The 15,892-nt window shown below is 36.4% G+C and overlaps 1 protein-coding gene across 1 annotated transcript; it reads right to left on the reverse strand.

Annotated features, from left to right (window-relative positions):
• Positions 1-1,251: 1,251 nt before the first annotated feature.
• Positions 1,252-14,523, reverse strand: LOC134842951 (proton channel OtopLc-like). The gene is made up of 8 exons (XM_063859485.1): positions 13,797-14,523; positions 13,270-13,428; positions 10,833-10,958; positions 9,487-10,169; positions 8,697-8,891; positions 3,843-4,000; positions 1,940-2,350; positions 1,252-1,608 (listed from the first exon to the last, which is right to left on the reverse strand). Exons 1-8 carry the CDS (start codon positions 14,314-14,316, stop codon positions 1,365-1,367), a joined length of 2,496 nt encoding a protein of 831 aa, XP_063715555.1. The 5' UTR covers positions 14,317-14,523; the 3' UTR covers positions 1,252-1,364.
• Between the last annotated feature and the right edge of the window lie 1,369 nt (positions 14,524-15,892).

Raw genomic sequence — 15,892 nt, forward strand, 5'->3', positions numbered from 1 at the left:
CTAGGAATATAGCTTTCGTGTTTGTTTTTCTTTTGCTTTTTTGGTTTTCACGCAGTATCTGGCACCACAATTATTTATCGGAATGGGTCGACTGAGCTATCATTTAAAAGCCCTTTCAGTTGCGATTTGAACGACATTTTAAATACAAAAACTTGTACCTGTTTCGATAAAAAACGTTTCAAAAAACAGGTTGACTAATTTCGAGCAATAAAAGCGGTCGAGTTACGATAGTGATATAGAAAATTGGTTATTTAGGCTGACAAAAATAGATATTTCCTGCAAACAATTGAAAGCTGGATTTAGCGCTTCATTGTCAAAAAATATATATCAGATGTTTATTTGTTTGTGTTATTTTTTAAGAGAAAACTGTTGTCAGACAATTACGCCTAAATTAATAACTTTCTACGCGTGTGTATAGAACTTGATATTTATAAACGAAAATTTGGAAGCTTCATTTAGCGCTTCCTTGAGAATTAAGAACTTTTTTAAAATTTAGAACAAATTTTAAATTTATTATCTTATTTTTATTCACCTCCTTTTAAAGAAAAAACGGGTTCTAATGAGCGCTGATTTTATTTTAAGTGGTTCAGAATCAATTTTTATTAAAATAATGCATGGTAGGCAAACTCTTTAAAATTTAAATGCCGAAACTAATTGAAAACGGTGTCGATTCTAGTTCATCGTCTGTTTTTATGCCTCCTTCATAAATATTTGTTTCAACAAAACGGAATTTTCGCTGAAGTCGCCAAATGATTAAAAAAGCTTGAGCGAAAAACGACGGAAATGGACTCCTGATCAACTTGCTGCAGAGACCGAAGTTTGAAGAGAAGCTAAGTTGCCAGGGAAATCGATATTTTGGATGTCATTTTCGGAATAGTTTCAGTTTCGTGCAGAAATCTGAATTGTTTGGAGCGAACACGAAGGGATTTTGCAATAACGGAATGATGACTGCAGAAGCTCGCAATATGGAATGCTTCATGCGGTTGTTCGTATTCTTATAATTTTAGTTACAGATATCCACATTCAGAAATACTACACAAAATTTCTTCAAATTAGTGCCATTTCGTGTACGCGGTAATGAGAGAACTACGCACACGCGTAGAAAAATTGATTGCACACACGCGTAGTTGACAAGCTGTCTTCAAAAAAAAATAACCTTAAATAAACCTGAGCCAAGTCTAAATGTTAGTTCTGAGCGTTCACTGTACGCAATAAAAATATATATTCTAATTCCTTTCTGAAAAAAAAAACTAAATTGCAAAAATTAAATTTAGGGTAACTTAAATGATAGAAGAAATGCATCAGGGGTGAGAAAACAAAAGAAATCTAACAAATTTATATTAAAAAAAACTAATTTATGAAAATTAATATGCAAATTTCCAGACATCGATAAAACAGCAGACTGAGTGGAACCTGTAAAGACTAGCAATTGGGCCAACAAAATGCAGCATGACATTCCAGTTTATGATTCCGTAGAAGTCTTCTTGTAAAGGGTTCAGAGACGTCTCCTTCAGCTCGAAGATGATTGTAATCCACAGGGAGACGTTGACGAGGAGGAAGAATAGAACAAAACTCTTTGAAGGTGGCTTGCGTTTCCTACGGGGACATCTGTAAAACAAATACATAAAAAACCATTTGGTTCATTAACACTTCAAAAAACATAAAATGAGACATTCGTGGTGGTAATCACTCACACTGTGAATAATCGTGTTCAGAATGTAACGTGAATAACGCATAAATTGTTCTTTGTTGCTGAAAAAACTAAGTGCACTATTTATTGAACGATGCCTAAATTGAATGATGCCTTAATTGTTCGTTGTTTGTAATTGCTAAAGATTATAAAAGATCGACGAAAGTACAAAAAGTTTTTGAAGACCGATTAAAAACTTTTTTAAAGACCGAATAATTTTTGAATAAGTATATCAAAACAATTACACACCTTCTGAGTCCGTCTAGTAAATAGACAGTTTGAATTGCCGCCTGTATTGTATGCACAGAGTAGCCAACCAATGTAGCCAGAGCGAGTATCGAAAAAGAGTGGATGATTAAAACAGCAGAGGACATGATATTTAAGATACAGTAGGCAAACGTTCCTGTCGTGGTCAGGATTAGAATGGGTCTATTTAGAGAGTTGTGATAGTGGTCCTGTTTGCGGTGTCTCTTCAGAGCGGCTGCTGCCACAGGGAACAGAAGGATAAGTATGCCCAACCAAATGGCATTGTATGTCTGGTAGATTGAGACCAGGTAGTCGTAGAGAGACCTGTCATTTGAGAACATGATCCACAGCACTAGGATGGATATGCTGGCCAGGATGGAGAATGCACCAGCCATCACTCCAAGCACGCCTTCTCTGAGGAAACAAACAAAAAATGGTTTCTAAATACCCAATGCAAATTCTATGCAAAATGGCAGTCAATTCTCTGTTTCAATATGCTGAAACGTTGAATCAGTCATTTGTAGGAGTGGAGCTTCTTTAATCAGTATTTTTGGTGAGAGGACATAATGTGATTTTTAACAGCATCTAAACATAGGTAACCTAAAGTTGGATAAATGTCAATGAACTCAAAAACATGAGCTTCTTTGAAAACTTTCCATCCTTTGAGGAAAAAATATCATAAGAAGGCTTTTTACTTGTCAAAATCGATTAATAGTCAGACTATATTCATGAAACTAATCCAATTAACTAAAACTGGGTATTTTTGGGTTCTACCAGGAAGTTAAAACATAGCCAACAGAAGTTAAACAGAAAAGTACTCAACTTTCAAATCTCAAAGAAAAAAAATAGATGACCTTAAAGCTCTTTGAAAATGCTTTTGATAAAATTAACCCGATTTGAGAAAACTCGATCAATGGGTGAATACTTTATTCAGCTGGGAAACCTGAAAACTCAAATCCACTTTCGAAACTAGAAGTCGATCACTCTTTTTTGTGACCTTTTACACTTTCGCTGTTCAATAGAGGAGTTCGTCTTCCTTTTTAAAAAAATTTAACTGAACTTCAAAAGAAATCATAAGTCAAAGCGCGAAAAATAAATTTGATCATGAACAAATTTTAAGAATTTTCCGGAAAACAAAAACATCAAGACCTAATAAAGAAACTTTACTACGTTCATCGACTCATAATGAACGCAAAGAAACACAAAAGCACTGATTTGTCTCATGAACAATTTATGATAGACACATTTATGATTTCATCAATAATTTATGATAGACACATTTTTGATAAATTAAGCTAATTTAGGAAAACTGGATCAAAAGATATTTTTTGCATTCAACAGAAATTATGGGAACTGAAACCTATTTTTGAAACTAGAAGTTATTCACATTTTTTGTCCCATTTGAACTTTTGTTAGTCGAGAGCATAACTATCCTTCCTTTAGAGAATGAATTTAAAAATGCATTTAAGAAAAATTAAAGAATCAACCAGCAAAAGTTCAGATTTGAGAGACTTGTATAACTGTCTTCGCTGCGTTCATTGACACTTCAATATAATAATAAAAAAAACCTTTCGAAGCTCAAGTCTTTCACGTTTTTAGCGCCATTTACTTTTTTTGCTGTTGGACGTCGTAATTTTCCTTCGCTTAAGCAAATATGCTTGAACTTGAAACAGTGCGGCAAAGCGAAGCTCCGCACCCCTTTCGACGCAACATAACCATAACAGGGCAAACTAGCCGACAGAAATTAGGACAAAGCTGCTTAAGTAGAAAATAATTCGTTCAAAATTTCGAAAAAAACTAGATCTTAAGATATTTTGTCACGGTTAGTCTAGACATTGAGAAAGAATTATTGTCTCGATTATTACGGCGTAAAATTCATGGATCGGAAAAAGATTTTGAGAGGTACCTGCACTGGAACGACAGTTGTTTCTCGTGTTCCTCGCAGCTCTCCTCTCTGTGCTCGACCGAGTAGTCCTTGCCAATGTTCCTCCACATGGAGAAGAGCATGAAGCCAGCTATCACACAGTAGGCTACTGCCATCGGCACCAGAATTGGATTGGACTCCTAAACACACATACCATCTATATATAAATAATTAATGCCAAATTGTTGGCAATATCGGTGACCTTAAGCAATTTAGTTTGTAAAAAAACCAAAGCTTTTTAGGTTAATTAGGTTTTTTTGGACACGGTTTATACGCGTAGAAACACAAAACACGACGTCGAAATGAGCAATTTTAGGTTAATTTATATCAAGTTAGACAGTTCATGAAAACATCAGTACGTGATATTTGTATGAACAAAACTAGTTATATACATATACATTAGTAACTATCTTAGATACAGCCAGGAGCGGATCTAGGATTTTCTTGAGGGGGGGGGGGGGGGCGGATTTTTAAAAATTTTGGAAAAGTTTGTCGACCTTTTTTTAAGGTTGACTAAACTGATTTTTCGAGCTCTCCCAAAGCACTAAAAACACCATGTTTTGGCCAATTTTTCTGCTCCGCAGCCAAAACTTTATAAAAAAACAGGCCAAAAAAGATGTTTTTAGGCATTTGTTTATGAAAATTTTGACCAAAAAAATTGAGTTTTTTCGGCGCAGGCTTCCCCCTCAAAATTAGTAAATATTTGCGCCTTTAGAAAAATTTTAGGGTCAGTCAGCCAAAAATGGGTATATCAAATTAGTACAAAGGGGGTCAAATCCCTGAGGGGGCGTCCGCCCCCGCCCTAAATCCTCCGCTGGATATAGCATCAAATTTGACAGCCACATTTGCGCCCAAGGGGCAGTAAAATGAAAAATGATAAGCAACTCCTATGGACAAGCCCCCCACCCCCCTAAACTAGTCAAGTGATCAATTACCCTCCAATCAAATTGAACGGCAAATTTCAGCAAAAAATACCTAATTTCAATTAGATAAAAAACGAATACTAGTAACCTTGCGAAGGATCTCTTCCCTAAATTGAGATTGTTCACATGTTTCGAAATACATAACGAATCAACTTCTTTTGCCGTAATGCCAAATTACTTCTGGCTGTGCTCAAAATACACATAGCGAAACAGAATAATTTAACAGGATGATCTTGATAGCCGCTACATGTGACAAATTAATCAATTCCTAAGAAAACTATGCACCAACATAATAAACTTTTAATTATAAGATTACTGCTTGTCTGCGTCTGAGTAAACTTCGCTGAAATTCCAGTTGGAAAGAGTCAGAAAGAAAAAAGTTAATTAATCCAATATCAATTTACTTCCAATACTCACCAGAGGCGAAGAGTAGCTGCGTACCACTTCCGATACCAAACAAACAAAAAAATTCACCGAAACTACAATAATTTCAAACTGTTGTCTTAAATGATGTTTTATTTGAGGAATAAACTTCCTGAAACACAACGCTGACGTTAAATAACTTTTCAGAAACAATTATCAAACAAAAAACTAGAAGTGGGGTAAACTTCCAAATTTTTATCCTTCTTTCCAACCTCCGGAAACACACAAAGGGATATAAAACTATTTTATCCTACAAACGACGTATAACTACGCCACTAAGCCGATAAATTATAAGCCGAAACAATTAATACAAGCAAAATTTTAACCCGGAATAAAACTTACATGATAAATTACAAGAAAAAGATTCAGTTAACTTACAAACAACGCGAATTTCGAAATCAAAATTTTGTTTTTAACACAAATAGTTGACTTGCTAAAAAGGCGCCACATTTCGAGAGGTTTTCGTGTTTAACAGCCACATCACATTTAATGAGAAAATGAATGATCATCTAGAGAATCAAAAATTTAAGGTTAATTTTTGCTATTTTACGGAAATACAGTTTTCATTATCCACATCCTCACTATTAATTGTGCTGAGTTTGCTTATCTCAAAACAAAAAAACAGATATAAACTAGCAAGTAAAAAAACTTCAAAATGAATTTTACACAGAGGCGAAGTTGCACTTCGCATGCACAAGCAAATACATGGCCAATAACTCTACTGGGGAAAAGTGAATGGGTAAAACTTTGAGTCTACAAAATTAAGTGACGCACGCCAATTAAGGCGCATTAGCAGTACCAGTCAATTTGAAAAAAAAATTACTATCTAATATGCCTCAATTTATAGAGCAGTCTATGGAGCAGTAATAACATGAAAAAAGTAAATTTAAAAAATAAAATGAATTTTTTTAATTTCAGATTTTTTTTGAAAATCATCCACGCCATATTAAGTACAAAGTGATAAATTTTGCTCCTAGTAACAAATCAATTCTGGTAAATAAGCTTCCTTCAACCAATTTGGAACGATTTCTATGACGGATTACATCTCCGCTTACGCGTTAAAAGCGCGAAATATATCGCGCGTTAATTGTCCCAAATTGACTAAAATGGCAATATTTAAACCCCCGTAACTTTACGAAAAATGATCACAGGTGGAATATCTTTTCAAATTTGAGCTCAGGGCAACAATACCTTTCGAATGATATTTAAAAATCCCGTCAAAAATGGTTAGTTAAAAAGTCGAAACTTGTCTACAGAAAAAAAAACCACCCGAGCACAAATATTCTGTTACTTTCGTCACGAAAGCCGGAACAATAATAGTCTGTGTGAATAACCTTAGCATTTGCTGCACTTAATAGCTGTTTATTGATCAAAATCAACACTTTCAAAATGAACACATTTTATCGCAACAATATTTGCGTCGCAAGAATATTTGCGAGTTAGGTTGAAACAAAAAGACAGTTCATACTATAAGACAAGCAATGCTTGGGTAAAAAAAGTTGCAGAAAAGCGAAAAGACAACAACCAAAACTGCATTTTTCATAGTTTTAGAAGATTTGGAAACAATCGGAAAGGGTTTCAAATTGTGAGAGCTAAACTCAAACAATTTTAATCAAAATTGCTGAGCAATTAAATTTATGAAACTAATCAAAAATAAGTTGACAAATTTAGCCATTGTATGTATTTGGCCTGCGAAAAAAATATGCCGACAAAAATTAAACCGAAAGCGACGAAAAAAATTTAAATTTATTTTTTTTTACCTCAAATATATATAAAAACACGTTATGAAGGAATCTAAAGTAGCATAAAGTATTAGACTGTTAAATAAAAATCATCAGACGCGTGTGTGCAGCTAATATGATGTTAAGTGCTAAAAAAACTGAACAAATTTATTTTTTGGAAAAAACGTCTTGTGCGCCGTTGCAACATATTTGCAATCGCAAGTGTAATTAAAACGAACCTAGAACATTGCAGTCCCACGCATAGTCGTTATCTCTCGGCCAAATGTCCCGTAAACGCAATGAAATTCTAATTGAGTGCAATTTTTATCACAGAGGCGAAGCTTCGCAAGCACTAGCGAGAACACGACAAAAAGGAGCTCTACAAAGTGCAATAAGAAAAATCATAAATAAGCCTCGAATCAGTATAAGCTCGGCTGCGTCACAGATTCGAACCTGCAACCTAAAGATAAAGAGTCTCACACACTAACCACTCAGCCACGGACGCTTAATAGACACCAAATACTAGCCACAAAAAGCAGAGAACAGATGCTATGCAATTCCCTATGCTACAGATTTTCGCTGAAAATTCCCCTTTCGATTTTTGCTGAAAAACTGTTACCTGAATGCTATTTAAAACGACTTTAAATGACAAAACATAACCAAACATGTTGAAAAAATGTACACAAAGGCAGAACTGAAATTCCCAGAAGCGGAAAAAAGCCACAAAGTAGTTTTGAAACACAGAGTCTGCAAAATTGCTTAAGTGACGCACGCCAATTATGAGTCTACATAATTGCTAAGTGACGCAAGCCAATTATGACGCATTAGCAGTCAATTTGAAAAAAAAAGAAATTTACTAACTAAACATGCCTCAGTTTAGAGAGCGGACGCAATTTAACATTACAGTATACGAAAAAGTTCATTAAAAACATCCGACCATGTCCAGGTTCGAGTCCTCTTATTTTGATGCGGATCTTTTCCCCTAACTTTACGCTACAGATCCATGATACTTTGAAGCTAAAAAGCTGTTTGTTACAATAGTCTGTGTTAATATCCTTAGCATTGGCTGTACTTAATAGCTGGTTATTGATCAAAATGAACACTTTCAAAATAAACACATTTTGTCGCAACAATATTTGGGTCGAAACAATAATTGCGACTTGGGTTGGAAAAAATAGAGTTCATCCTTTCACACAAGCTTTGCTTGTGTAAATAGAAAAAAGCAAAAAAATTATTGATGAATTCTGAAAAAGAATGCCCTCTGCGGGAATCGAATCTCAGACATCCAAAATGAGCACTTTTATTTGCCAGTTGGGCTGGAAAAAAGTGGAATTCGCAGATTAACAAAATGCTCGCAAGCTCGACTGTGTGAAAAGAGCAAGGAAACCAAATATTGAAACAACTTTCGAATTCCAAGAAAATACAAAAAATCACATTCAAGCTCTTTGAATTTCAAAAATTCAATAGGATTTTTCTTCTTTATCCAATTTAGAAACAACTGGATCAAGGCTTAATTCTTAATTCCGCTGGGAAACCTTAAAACTGAAATCCACTTTCAAAACTGGAAGTCATTCACATTTCTCGTGACCTTTACACATCTGCTGTTCGATAGTTAGTAGTTCACCATGCAAAGTTTCATTGTAATATATCAACGTTGAGTTAGTTTTTCAACTTCGAAACTTCAAATGTCATTTTTTTTAACTTAAAAATTCAAATGATGGAGGAGGTAGGAGAAAAAAAAGAGCCCAAAGGAATTTGATGTTTTTTACCTCCTCCATGTCTGTGAATGAGTTAGCGTAGTCCCTTTGGCAGAACATGCGGATGTTGTGGTAGTGTCTCGGCACATTCACAACAATGCTCTCCAAAGTCTCCTTGAGGGTGATGTTGAACCACATGAGGAAGTTGGCAGCTATCACATGCGCCAGCACTAAACGCGCCAGACCATTCCAGCTCTGGATACAAACCTACAAAAATATTTGTACAAATCAAACAAGGCCAGATACTAAGAGATGCTACAATATCACAAATCGAGACAAGTCACAGCGCAAAAAAACAAGAATGTTTTTAAAAGCAACGGGAAGACTGAAGTGCCATCGATGCCACATTTTCAATCTATTTGATTCGATGAACTCGATCAACAAAATTTTACACTAAAAATCATTTAACACTTTAATATCTCTTTCGCTACGCTACTATTTAGTTCTTTTTTACGACAAATATTTTCGGACGACCGACCCTAAAAATTATATCGGTGCCCAATATCTTAGGCGCCAATATTACTTTTAGGACCGACTACATTAGGCGCCAATCTATCTTAGAGCAGAACGCACGCCGAAAAAACTCGACTTTGTGGTCAAACAAAACCTTCCAAAAGTGCCAGAACACAGCTTTTTTTGTGTTTTTTAAAATCGAAATATCAATTTACTCGATTTAAAAATATCGACAAAAGTTTATTTGAAGTTTTCAATTTGAAAAACCTCCGCCCCTCGAAAAAATCCTTGATCCACCCCATGAGTTCAGTATTAGACTTGATTAAATTGCAGCAAGACAAAACAGTACCTTTGAATGTATGAGAACGACGAACAGTTGTGTGACTTGGAAGAGAGCACGAAGAGATATGCTTCCGAGGCGTGCGTAGATATAACAGTGATCCTGATACTGAAACGTCTCCGCAATAATGATAGCCGAATGAGCCAGACTTCCCAAACAGAAGACAGCCGCTCCAATTCTGATATAAATGGATCCATTGTGATGGTCAACGGGCGCACTGCCCCGTCTTTTGCCATAAATACATGCCAGACAGAGATACAGAGCTGCGATAGTGCCTCCCCCGTAGACATACATAGCGTAGAAATCAGCGTACTTCGGATCGTAGCTTCTTCGAGAGACAATATCGCCCATAGTAACTGCGACTCCCAACATGATTAGCAAGAGAGCGTAGAGACCACTCATAGTCTTGGTTGCAGCTGGTTGAGTTGATAACGGAACGGTGCTTACTACAGAAGTCGCCACTGAAAAGTGGGATCTGCGATCATCATCCATTCCGCCTCCCCCTCCTCCCCTTTGAAGGGTGTCCAGTCCGTAAGTGTTATACACAGGGCCCGTACCATAGCCCGCTGTCCCCATTTCCATTTCGGGTCGGGGTGGAGTTATGGGTCTGGGCATCGTCTGGTATCTCTCGCTTCGGTCCCCAGTGGAAAATCCACGCTGGTATGTATTCCTCTCACCAGTATTCATTACGTCTAAATAAATTCCACAGATCAACAACAGAGTTGGCGAATATCAAAAAAGAACAAACTCTAAAAATGCTTTTTCGGATACAAAAAATCACAATTCGAATTGAGTCAAATAAAACAATGTGTAAGATAAATACAATTTAAACATGGCAATGGTTAATGTAAAAATGACTGTGGTAGAATTGTGATTTTACTGAGCAAACGTAGGTATAATCCGCTTCGCTTTTTACCAGCACTACAACATACTACATACAAAACGTGCCACTACTGACTGAGCAAATGCTTAGTTCAATTGAAACCAAATTACGTGCCATTTCCATCAGCACACGGCGGGATGTGTTGGTAAGCGTAAAACTAATGCTGCTTCTGCTTGCAAAACAAAAACAACCTGATTGCAATGTGGTCTGTTGAAAAAAAACTTCATGTACAGTCCATGCTCTTCATTAATTTCGTAAACGTTAAAACAATCTTTTAAATATTTTTCAAGGCTAATTTGCGTAACATTTATTCACGATTATTCGTGTAAATTTTTCCCAAAAACAATAAGTCATACTTTCGCGATGCAGGAATGATTTTTGATAAAATTTGGATCCGCCTCTAATTTCAACATTTTAAACCGGAGTTGAACGAACTTCATTAAAAGAGATTCCGGATTCGCTCTTCACTTACAGCCTGGCTCTTGTTCTATTGCACTGCCTCTGTCTCTCTGTGTGTAACTAGGTCTGGGTTGAGATGTCACTCCGGGTCCTCCACTTGGCCTCGGTTGAGTAGAAGGGCGGCTCGCAGGAGGAGCAGCTGAATTGGGTAGATACATTAGAGCTGTCTGATCGCCATTAATAACAACATCGCCAATTGAAAACTATTTAATAATATGATTTGTCACTCGGCCACATTTGATGTTCATTCTTGGTTACAGATTTTGCGTTGAAAAAAGTAGAAAAAAATCATCCGGTGCTCAGGTTAAGTTTCATTTTAGTGGTCGGAATAATTACTTAATTTTCCGTGAAAAAACTTCGATCCACCTTTAACCAAAATTAGGTCAGTAAAAAATTAGAAAATGTGAACTTTTTTATAAATCCTTTTTCAACAAAATATACTTTCAGAATCGGTAGTTAATGATTATCTAATTTTCCGATTTCGACTATCTGCCAAAATACTTTTATTATCTGGAGTACATCAAACAATCGAATAACAAGCGTCATCGAACAAATTGGTCCAATTAAGCCAGAAATAGGATTATTAACTCAAATTATACATTTAGGTCAACAAAATTTCACGAAAACCATGAGCGAAAAACGTGTGAAAATGCATATAAAACAAAAACTTAATTTGTAAACAGTTTCGAATACCTTTTCATATCTTATGTTAGAAGCAAAACTTCTTCAGTTTTTTTAATCTTCAGTATTTCTAATTGTTTCATTCTGACTCATAGTCGTTTAAAAGCGTTTAGATTCAATCTAAACGTATTGATTAGCACTGCGTAAATTCCAATTTTCAAGCACAGAAGCAAAGGTGCATTTCGCAAATACAAGCAAGAGAACGGCAAAAGGTAGCTTTAAAAGGGTCAAATAAGGAAGTAAAAATAAGCCTGGATAAATAAAACTACTGCTATGTTCCGGAATCGAACCCCAACTTCGAGATTAAGATTCACACGTTCTTGTATCTGTGCGATGTTCGCTAGAAAATCGTAAGACACTAGCAATCAATAAACCCGCTACAACAGATGCTTAATTGCAAAAGCTATGCACCAAAAATGGCAACAAATGAGCACCTTTGTTTGCAACTAGGCCTGGAAAAAAGTGCAGACGTAATATAACACTACGCATGCAGCCTCAATGTTCTAAGTTTCTTCACATGGCATATGTTTCCTTAGAATCAAATGAAGATACTTTAAGGGCATTCGCTCTCCTGTTTGCGTTTCTTTTCACGTTTGTTTTTGAGAGTTGTTTTTACTACCCAACGTGAGATTTTCATTGGAATAAAACTGTCATAATAGTTCAGATCTTTTCAGATTGAATGTTGAGGCTAAGGGTCCCATTAGTGCTATCATTATCTGTATCTTGTAACTTGGACTGCAACGGAAAACTGAACCCCGGCTTATATCGTAGTTATCAAACACAATAAGTTTTCTAAACGCTATTACGTTATCTATAATTTTCTTTAGCATGGAGATAAAGTCGATTGGAGCCATGCTATGAATTTGTCTATTGCTTTTCTTTATATTCCTCATACGAGATCAATGCAGGTGCCAGTTACTTCACTTTCACGCGTCACTGCAATCGGAGAAAACAGCTGATGATTTCATGATACAATTAATTCTCTCGGACGGTCAAAAAAAAACTCAAAAAGAATGTGGCTCTGGTTTGAACTCATTTGCGACAAAAGAAATTCCCAAAAACTCTGAGGTCTCGTAAATTTCCAGATAGCAGCCTGTAAATTACATTGGGAGCTGTTATAATTTTATCCTGCCCTATTACTTCATTTCGACAGCTGATAACTCGAATACCAACTTATTACTTATTTAATGTTCGTGTTCGGAAAAGAGTCCCACTCTTCCTCCTCTGGAGTGTCGTGCATAAGAAAAAACTTTAGCCCATCAGTATTGAAAAACTCTGGTAAATCTTCTGGATATAAGTCAACTACCGCACAGGCAATCATAGAATCTCGGGCGATTGTACATTTTGCTTCTCGGAAGAACATTATCACATCCTGTAAACAGTGTGACCTGACAAAATATGGGTAGATTGTTCAGGAAAAAAAATCTTTGAGGAATAGCTTTCGAGTTCGTTAATTTTCTTCTTCGAAGTTAATTTCCTTCTTCAAAAAATATACATCCTTACTCGGAGTAGGAATCGTCTCTTGCTAGCTGTCATGTGTACTAACAAATCGGATAAAACAGCTTTCAATTGAAAGTAGGTACTTTCGCATAAATGTTCAATCCTTTCTTTCATATTACTAATAGTCATTTCTGCGACACTCGTGGGTAGAAGTACAAACTCAGTTTACGACTCAACACTGAAACTATCTTATACAATTAGACTAATCTTAACACATGCAAGAAGCGTTTCAGGGCAAATGTTCAGCAACTTGGTTGATATTCACTCACCCACCAATCCTGCCCTGGAGTTCCACGTTGTATCTGTGAAGTCAGATGGATGGTCACTGTGCACCGGAGACATCCCCCTCGCCCCAGTCCCGTTTCGACCCAGTGGGGGCAGCAGACCCACATCGGAGTTCATGTCAATCAAATCCTCCTCCTGCGCACCTAGGAGAATGGCAACTAAAGGTTTTTGTTCAGAAAGAACCTTATTCTCAGGTGCATTAATTAAACCCTACCTAAGCAATCTTATGATTTCAGGTCAAGCATAACTACCACTGCGTCAATAAATTATGCATCATACTTATTGTGATATTTTCTAAAAACGATCAATTTTAAAAGCGAGCGTCCGATAGTTCAAAACTGTGGTCGCGTTATAACAGAAAACCCTAGCTCCGCATTTTTTATTAAAATTTATTTGGCTTGTCTCTCATAATTGCATGTCACTCCCAATTGTAACACGTATTTTAATGTAACACCGCACTTTCTAGGAACTCATTAATGTCAGTAGTTGTAGTTGTACCAGTGCCACTCACCTGGACTGTGTCTAGATGCTCCTTGAGACCCGTTCGGCTGTCTTCTACTTGGATCACTTGAACTCTCCTTTCTTCGATTCCTACTTGAGTTGTTCTGCCCAAGCTGGCTGAAGATGTCGTTGAACTCTCGGTCTCTGGTCGAGTCTTGACTTTCTCTTCGGTTGTCTACAATTGGACCCCCTGTCGCGTTAACTTCTCTCGTATCTCTTGCTTGTGATAGATTCTGTCGGCTATTTTGGTTCGCATTAGATGCTGTATTACTACTACTTTTACCAGTATTGTTGTAAAGATCACGCTGTTGGTTTTGCGTACTATTGCCGTTTGAGTTTGTAATGGTATTGCTATTTCTCTGTTGTTTGTTTGCGTTTTTATTATACAGTGATGGCTGTGTATTTCTCAGCTGCTGCTGTGTTTTATTTGTGCGATCATGTCTATTACTTGAGTCATTCAGAAGAGACGAATTCGCTTCTTCAAGCTCCAAGTCTGACATGAACTGACGGTCTTTGCCAAAAATTGACATTTTTACGTGTTTTAATCAATACTAAGCTACTTTTTACAATCAAACAACTTTTTAAATCCACAAAAATAAACTATTTAATGAAGCAAATAAGAAAACTAAAAATCTATTGTAAAAGAATGAAACTAGCTAAGATTTGAATTAAAATTAAATATGTGACAGATATTGCAATAGTAATTGTCTAAAGGCCTCGCTAGTCTATTTACATGGCAACCTGAAAAAAGAAGAATCACTTTTCATCGTCATATCAAAAAGTGTGCTCGATTGAAAAATTGAGTGCCGATGACAGAACATTAAAAGCGCTAATGAAAATTAAAATGTGCATCCAATTCAGACTTTTTCTACATATCCTATTCTAATCATTTTTTTTAGCAAATAAAAGTAATGAGTAAAATGAGAGAAGCGCTAATGATAAGATATTTCAGCAAACATAAAAAGACAGAAACTGAGAAACGTAGATATTCCAATATTTGTGTTCCAATCTAGCCTATGCCAATCTACCCTTTATGTACCTATGCCAATCTAGCCTATGCCAATCTACTCTATGTTCTACAAAAAGTTCAATTGCTCGGAGATAACTGAGCTGACTACCTCGGTTTAAGATAGCCTGTGGGCGCGCTACGCACGCGTCGACGCGAGAACCGGTTCTTATTATCGTATAGTCCTACACTCTGATGGCAAGCTCGCAGCACCTTGGCGCGACTGCTGCGATCAATCTGCGCTCCCCTCTCTTAATGAGAGGTTGTAGTTGGGCCATTTGCAGACAGGCGGGGATGTCCGTCGAGACCACTACTGGTAGGCGGCACATCTCGACCCTAACTCGTGGGCAATTAACAACAACTGCAGCGATCACTATTTTGCTGTTATCATTCTGTCGTAAATTAAGCTTAGGGTAGATTGGCATAGGGTAAATTGGTACATAGGGTAGAATGGAAGAGGTAGAAGGGTATAAGGTAGATTGGAATGGGGTAGATTGCCCTGCTACCCAAAATATATGGCCCTGAAGCTCTTTGAATTTCGGGACGAATTTATGATCGACACTGCTTAGACAAAATTTACTCAATTGAGAAAACTGGATCAATAGGTAAAATTCCGATTCCACTGGTAAATCTCAAAATTTAAAGCCACTTTCGAAACTAGAAGTAGTTCACGTTTCACGTTTTTTTGCGCCATTTCCACGTTCTTTTTTGAAAGTGAAATTTACCTACTTTTAGCAGATGAATTTGAATTGAACTCGAAAAGTGCATTTATACCTACGTGCATTCATAAATGCATTAATATGTATGCATGCACATCTGTATTTATTTAAGCAATTTATGACTTTTTCCTGAAGAGTATAAGTCTTCACTATATTAGAGTCTTCACTACGTTTTAGTGAATCCTTAACAACAGCCTCCTTTGAATAAAAAAGGTAAAATTAATTTCAGAGATATTCAGATAATTTCAGAAATGAAGTGAAATTTTAAAAAATAAGAAATCAATTTGAAGTTCTTTGTACTTCCAGAAACATTTATGATGATCATAGAAAGCGCAATTTTCTTAATGTTTGGCAAATGAATTGCCTTAGAAAGCAACCAAC

The sequence above is a fragment of the Symsagittifera roscoffensis genome, chromosome 3, assembly GCF_963678635.1.
Source record: "Symsagittifera roscoffensis chromosome 3, txSymRosc1.1, whole genome shotgun sequence".
Lineage (NCBI taxonomy): Eukaryota > Metazoa > Xenacoelomorpha > Acoela > Convolutidae > Symsagittifera > Symsagittifera roscoffensis.

Bases quoted from the DNA above. Each gene is read 5' to 3' on its own strand.
- LOC134842951 (XM_063859485.1), bottom strand. From the start codon at position 14,316: ATGTCAATTTTTGGCAAAGACCGTCAGTTCATGTCAGACTTGGAGCTT. The intron at 13,429-13,796 runs GTGAGTGGCACT...CCATTCTCCTAG, and splicing joins AGCATCTAGACACAGTCCAG to GTGCGCAGGAGGAGGATTTG. The intron at 2,351-3,842 runs GTACCTCTCAAA...TTGTTTCCTCAG, and splicing joins CAACTGTCGTTCCAGTGCAG to AGAAGGCGTGCTTGGAGTGA.